General features: G+C 46.2%; 1 protein-coding gene across 1 annotated transcript; it reads left to right on the top strand.

The window, feature by feature from the left end:
- The first annotated feature begins 1,181 nt into the window (after nucleotides 1–1,181).
- LOC124670671 (hydroxycinnamoyltransferase 4-like) lies at nucleotides 1,182–2,471 on the top strand. The gene has a single exon (XM_047207147.1). The coding sequence runs from the start codon at nucleotides 1,182–1,184 to the stop codon at nucleotides 2,469–2,471; it is 1,290 nt and encodes a 429-aa protein (XP_047063103.1).
- Nucleotides 2,472–7,655: the final 5,184 nt, after the last annotated feature.

Raw genomic sequence — 7,655 nt, 5'->3', positions numbered from 1 at the left:
GTGATTTCAGAATATAATAAATAATACTTAAACGGGTTTCTTAATTCTTATCGCGGATTTGGATATATCTAGACACATTTATACACATGTGCATCCAAATCTAAATTTTGACGCTGATATGGACATATACATACATATACATCTAAATCAACCACAAGAATTACGAAATGAAGGAAGTACTCCACTTTCAGTTTACTGTCTCATGACTCATGGTGAATCATTCTGTTTCAAAAAAACTCATGGTGAATCATGAATTAGTAATTAGTAAATTTACCGCGCTCGTTACCTGCTGTAAAAGTGGGGAAAATGTGTAAGGAGTGTTTGATTAGTTACCGAACGGTGATCTAACAAATCTCTAGACACCATGGAACGGTGACCATGTATATTCTCATATATCAGTATATCAAAATATCATCAAAAAAATTATATTTAAGTTAATCTCCCATATCTCAGAAGCTTCCGCGAAAGCACTGCACAACTCCCTTGTGTCGACAACGGCGACGCTCGTGAGCGATGTACCCCTTCCTGAAGACGTTGTCATGAAGCTTCCCCTTTGATTTTTGGAGGCTCGTCTGCTCACTAGCGCAGTTAGCTATTGCCCTCGGTGATTGTGGTCCTCTGCAAGACGGCCTTGTGTGCTGCTTCAGTCTGGTGCGACTCCATGGAGTGGCATCTCGTTGCTTGAAGTTTCAGGCCGAGCTGTCGATGTTTAGTTGTAGCCTTGCTCTGTTCTGCCCGGTCTTTTCTTGGTTTAGGCTATACCTTTGCATCACCCTTGTGCTTCTATTTCTAGCTTGTAACCCCAGTTTTTTGTTTTGTTTCTCTTCAGTTTTCGTTTACTTCGTACTCCTTACCGGTTGATGGTTTTGTTAATTCTATGTTTTAAAAAATCTCCCATATCTCAGCTCCCGTCACATCTCCGACGTAGACTGGACTGGACAGCCTAGGAATTGATGAAGTTAGATTCAACGTGTACTCTTTCGTCGTTGCCTCATCATTTTGCGTCCATCGACAAAGATTTACACGGCCGCGAGCCTGTACAGTGCCACCAACCCCGCCCATACATGCTTCTATTTAAACCGACGAGACCATCGGAAGAAAGCACCACAGGCAGACAGCCAACGACGTCAGTAGCACTAGCACACACCAACTGATCGCAGCAGCTAGCTAAGAAGATAGCAATGGCGAAGGTGGAGGTAATGTCGTCGGAGCTGGTCGTCCCGGCCGACGAGACCCCGCGGGGCAGCATCTGGCTCTCCAACCTCGACCTCGCCGGCCGGAGAGGGTACACGCCCACGGTCTACTTCTTTCACCCCAACGGCGACCCGAGCTTCTTCTCGGACGACTCCATGAAGGACAGCCTGGCCAGGGCTCTGGTCGCGTTCTATCCGCTGGCCGGCCGCCTCGGGCTGAGCCGCGCCGGCCGCGTGCAGGTGGACTGCACCGCCGAGGGCGTGGTGTTCGTGACGGCGAAGTCCGAGCACTACACGCTTGAGGAGTTGATGAACGAGTTCGTGCCGTGCGGTGAGATGCGCGACCTTCTGGTACCGCCCACGCCGGCGCCGAACCCGCCGTGCGCGCTGCTGTTCGTGCAGGTGACCCGCCTCCGGTGCGGCGGCGTGGTGCTGGGCCAGGCGATGCACCACTCGATCGTGGACGCCCGCGGCGCCGCGCTGTTTTTCGAGACGTGGGCGAGCATCTCCCGCGGCGCCGGGATGCCGCCTGTGCCGCCATGCTTCGACCACTCGCTGCTGGCGGCGCGCCCCGTCGGAGCGCGCGCGGTGCTGTACGACCACGTTGAGTACAAGCAAGAGCCGGAGCCGGTGGACCCGGTGTCGGCGGCGACGTACGCGAGCGCCATGTTTACGATGAGCAAGGCCCAGGTGGGCGCGCTGAAGGCGCGGTGCGCCGGCACGTCGACGTTCCGCGCGGTGGTGGCGCTGGCGTGGCAGTGCGTGTGCCGCGCGCGGGCGCTGCCGGCGTCGGCGGAGACGCGGCTCTACTCGATGGTGGACATGCGCGCGCGGCTGGAGCCGGCGCTCCCGGCGGGGTACTTCGGCAACGCGGTGATCCGCACGTCGGTGACGGCGACGGTGGGGGAGGTGGTGTCGAGCCCGGTGGTGCACGCGGCGCGGCTGGTGCGCGCGGTGACGAGCCAGGGCAACGAGCACGCGAGGTCGCTGGTGGACTACCTGGAAGGGGTGGACACGATGAACCTGCCGCGGTGCGGGATCTCGCGCACGCACCTGCGCGCCATCAGCTGGATGGGGATGTCGATGTCGGACTCCGACTTCGGGTGGGGCGCGCCGGCGTTCATGGGGCCGGCGCTCATGTACTACAGCGGCTTCGTGTACGTGATGAACGCGCCGGGGAAGGACGGCGCGCTCGCGCTCGTGCTGTCGCTGGAGCCGGAGAGCATGCCGGAGTTCAGGAAGGTGTTCGCCGACGAGCTCGCCCGCCTCCAAGTCTAAACGTAAACCCCGCCGTTTATCAAGAACGTCTCCTCCCCGCAAAGAGTTGCCATGCATGCATGGGTAAACCCTGCACTGCATGCACGTCCGTTCGCGTCGTGGTAAATTATTGGCTGGGGTCAACGTACGTACTACTGCGTGTGAACATCAACGTTCAGCACGGCAGCATGCACCTGGTTAATTACCAGGTGAAGTGTTGGCCGGTAAGCCGTGGAAATACCAAATATGTGGCTCGGGCATATATGTTCGTGTAAAAGTGTAATATCAAATCCGAGTGTCTCGTGTTAAATTAGTGTTACATCATATCTAAGCTTCTCCTTTATACGACGTCTCTCCTACTTTGAGATTTGAAAATGGTTGTACGCTACTTTACCATGTGCATATACCATGTGAAATGCGCACACTTTCGCTTTCTGGTGCCTTAGGGTTTGTACGTCGTCTAGCTGCAGTTAGGCTGGCCGACTATTTTATCGTACACGGGACCTCCGCTGCACGGTTTCATTAGTGTTTTTGCATTTTCTATGGTTGTTGTTTACATAAACTCAATGAAACTTCATTAAACTTGGTGAGACCAATCTAAAAGCACAAGATCGACGACTCGCACATGAACGAGAGATTCACCGGCCGACTCACCTGTACCTCCATCATGGTACCCGCCGGTGTGTCATGCGTGCGCTTGAGCTGGCCGGCCCTTCGGTCAGCAACTCAGCACTCATCGCAGCATGCATCAGATATGCTGGCCCTAGCTAGGTATGTACCTGCACGCCAAAAGTTTTTTTTTGTTTTGTAAAAGGCCTTACGTATATATTATCTGAAACCGGTCCTTCTAATTAAGAACATCCTTACAAATAAAGAAATAACACGTAAGTCCTTCAAAGTGCATTGCACGAACCTTTGTCAGTTTATCAGTTCCTCCAAATCTAAGCTACAAATTAATTCCACATTTTAGCTAGTATAATACTAGGCTAAAACTCATAAAGAGGCATGTAGGGTAGGCAGATATCGCAACAAGGTGGGTCGATGAGGATCAGGTGGAAGAAGAAACTAAGAGAGCAGGCCGGCCAGATTAGACATTGTGGTTCATGGTCGCTGGACACGTAGTCACGTAATTAAACCAAACGGGGAGACATACACATCCGTGTGTGCCAACCAGTGCAAATAAACTAACAAAGTACCAACCTCCCTTCTTCTGTTTGCAATATTCGGAAAATCAAATCATTGACTATGTGTCGATCTCGTGCATTAATCTATAAAAGCGAGAGCTGCAGCTGCACCACTCTTCTGGACTTCCATTCTTCCAAGCAAGACGAACCGGGCGGTTGGTTGCACTGGCCTGAAATTAGAGGGGGTGGGAAAAAAGGTGAGTTAATCGTGTCTACTTTAGGCTATTTTGACCCTTTTAGGGCTTGTTTGAGGACCTACATCCCGCTCCATCCGATATCGCCGGGTTTCACTAACACACTCTAGGCATCAGGAGAATTCTCCCGGGGCGACGCTCACGGCGACACGATCCACGAGAAGACCTTCTCCAACACCCTCTAGCAACCCCTGACCTCCTCCACCCCGTTTGGCAATGCGCTCGACCTCTTACTTTGTGTCTCTCCTTTCTCCACCACGCTCAACCCTAGCCCCAGCCATCCACGATCCCTTAAATTCAGACCTACATGCTCTCTTGTCCCGTACAATTTCGTCTCACCATCATGATTTTCTGTCACGCTTGTTGTCCGAATTCACGTGGGAATCTCCCCGTGGGGGAAGTCCGTTGTGCTCATGGAATTCTTCCCAAAGGGGATAAGCGCCCTGGGATACTCTCGCCTTGTAACCAAATTAGCCATTAGGAGCCAGACGCTATTTATACCATCTGCTTTAGGTTTTAGGTACATCACGTATGTATAGACCTATTGATTCTCTTTTAATCTCAGTTTGCCCACAAAAAAAGTTACAATTGCTGTAAAGCTAGCTATAGTTTGTGCATGTGATGTGATTACCCTATTGGGTTGGTGGTTAGCAGTCTTTCTTTCATATATGTGCTTAAAGAGGAAATATATCTATGTGTATGGCGGAATGTTAATTTTACTACTCCCTCCCATCTCATGAAACATGCCTTAAATTCATATAAATTTGTATGTATCTAGACATTAAATAGTTTGTAAGTACATCTAAATTTGAACAAAGTTAAGACAAGTGTTATGAGACTGAGGTAGTAGCAAGGATTGCCACTAACCCAAATTGTGGAAAATAAAAATCCACGTGAAATTTGTGTAGGGTCAAATTCTGTCGCTAGCGGCACACAAAGAATAGATCCTAGATCATCTGATATGGCCAAATGAGTAATTAACTAACGGGGACAAAAATGTGCTTGGAACACTCTTGTGGTTAAGCTTTTCGGAGCACAGAGCAGGAAATCATGTGTGAAAAAGGGTAAAGGAGTTGATGGCCGGTCAGTTGGTGGGTGCGCATCCACTGATGCTACCATGAACGCAGTCAACCGTCAAAGTCATCTAGTCTAGCTTTAGGGCTCGCACTAACCACTGCTGTCATCGATCAGTCTTCACAAGGCAGTACGTACGGACTACGGTACAAATTTCAACGACATTGCTCCTGTCATACTATATACGACGCTCTTGCAGCAACTTTCCGACTGAAAACACGATTTGAGTGGTCGTCTATATGATTCGCGATGATTACACGAGACCAGGAATTTTTTCTGAACTTCACGATTCGAAAATAATGAACCCAGCTCTTTCCCTAAAAAAAGTGATCCCCTAGCTGATGTCATAGAGGTGTGTACAAAAGAATTCTGAAATAAATGTGAAAATCCAGGAAAAAAAAATCTTCTTTTTACACAGTTGAGAAAAACTCCCTAGATACAATGGGAAGTATCATACAATACCAGTATCATGCATATATGATACCACCCCTACAATTTATAGTATAAATCATGAGGTAGTATCATAGTTTTATCATATTTAATATTTTGTAGAATCTCAATGCAAATAATTTTTTGCATGAGTATTTGTTGTTAAATTTTCTAGTTTTACGTGCTATATAATACGGTATCTATCTATGATATCACTCTCACATCTCTGATTATTAATTGTTATGCCATCAACATAGCATACACGGTACTAGTTGTGATACTATCATTGTGGCTAGTCTAATATGTCATTTATTCATTTATAAAACTTGTTATTGAGCATTTACAATGGAGCCATGCATAACATCATGCTACCTCATAAAGAGCAGCACAATCTCTCCACCAAAAGCATTCTTCAGACTACTCATTGTGGGAGTATCATAGTTAGTAACATCACACACCCCAAGATATTTTTGTTACATGACATTACAATAAATGAAGAAAGATAGTGAGGTGATAACGATATGTTACTACAACATCACACACCACAAGACAAGATGAGTTTACAACATAATAAATGACACAATCCACGAAACCAAATGTAAGTTACAACTACCCACTATGAATATGGTAACATAAAATAGTAACATGTGCATGTTACTACCATATGTTAATTGTCACTATGATTAGCCTTAGGACTAGCAGCATGAGGTACATACATGTCCATTACTGCAATGTACCTTCCATATTTCTGTTTTCAAAACGTCAAACCATGCAGAGTAGGTACTCAACATTTTTTATTTTCATATTTACAAAAATGTTGTTTTGCCCCATACATCTTAAAACTTATATGGAGTAAGGTCTTATGATGATTTTAGTTAGTAGTAATTTGGAATGTGTAAAGATTCAATATTTAGATCTTAGCAATAGACAAATTAATCTGAGTAAATAGAACAATCGGTACTAACAAATATTCCGTTCAAAGATGATTCATCATTCTCCTGAAAGTTAACATGTAAAACTATTGTGACATGTGTAATCATACCCGACAGATAGTTTTTCCTAAGTCTGTTATTTCGATAACTTGTTATAAAGAGATTGAGAGTGTGAGAGCAGCCAAAAATGCTCGCACTCCGATGGTTGAGATCAATGTTGGTGTTGCGTGGACGATGGGGATTTTGAGATCTTTTTGTTTCTCCCGTCGTGCTAGGACCAATTTAAAGTCCCCCATGCATTTGGCCTTCCGAAGTGGGCGGCGAATCCCAGGTATTAGATGTTTAAATGGTGTATTGACTGCTCGACCAGCTGGAATTTTTTGTGGAGCCGGTTGTGCCTTCCGCAATGGAGGATTTGAAGGAATTTGGTGCACCTTATTTAATTTATGCACTAACCAAAATTTTCAAAAGTCTAAACTGAAGGAGAGGGTCGGTCATTACACTCTAACACCCCCGCCCCTCACGTCTATGCTCCATTTTTTAGGAGTCTTCACGTGCCCAGTGGGAACAGGGACAAACCATATTTTTTCCCTTTTCTTGGATATTGAATCGTCAACCTTTAGTTTCAAATTGTATGCACCTAACTAATTCAGTCATCAGTCTGGATAGTTGGAAAGAGCTAGAATTTATATTTTAACATTCTCCCTTATGTCTAGACTGGCTAGGCTGGATAAACGGGAATACACTAGACATGGGTAATCAGGACCTTAACTATTTTAAGTAAATTAAATAGTGCGTTAGGCGGAGTTTAAACTTGAGACCTCCTAAACTTGGTACCATATTGAATTGGTGCACCAACCAAGTTTTTTAAAATTAAGTTCAAACTGAGGGAGAGTGTCGTTCATAACACTCTAACAAACCTAATTGTGAGGCGAAGACAACAAAGGAGATGATCCAGGTGGTTTTTGGAGAGCCACATGAGAGAGCGACACCTTTGTTTATGGGAGATTTCTTCAAAGAGTCTGCAAGCACCAGTACGTTTGGATCGCTAGCGGATATGCTGGTTAGGAAGACACCTCTCTCTCTCGCATTGAGCGGCCCACCTACCGTTTAGACAAAAAAAAACAAAAGGTTGTGATATTCCAACATTCAAGCATGTGGAGTATAGGTGGGCAGAGGCTTTTAGGAAGTTAGAAAATGTCAAGAGAAGAGGACAAGCCACCGAGAAGGTTCTCAATGAAAAGATGCAATATTATCTGAAGGTGCACAAGAAGCAACACATCTTGTAGAAGAAACACATCCCGTAGATGATTGAGGTGGTTAAGTCCTTAGAAGAGATAAAGGCTTGATCACTTGTGTTTAGAGGGTGCATAACGGTGCACCTATTTTGTA

Source organism: Lolium rigidum, chromosome 1 (genome assembly GCF_022539505.1).
Source record: "Lolium rigidum isolate FL_2022 chromosome 1, APGP_CSIRO_Lrig_0.1, whole genome shotgun sequence".
NCBI lineage: Eukaryota > Viridiplantae > Streptophyta > Magnoliopsida > Poales > Poaceae > Lolium > Lolium rigidum.
Note: the sequence above shows the minus strand (reverse complement) of the source record. Positions and strands in the feature narration are given on the sequence as shown.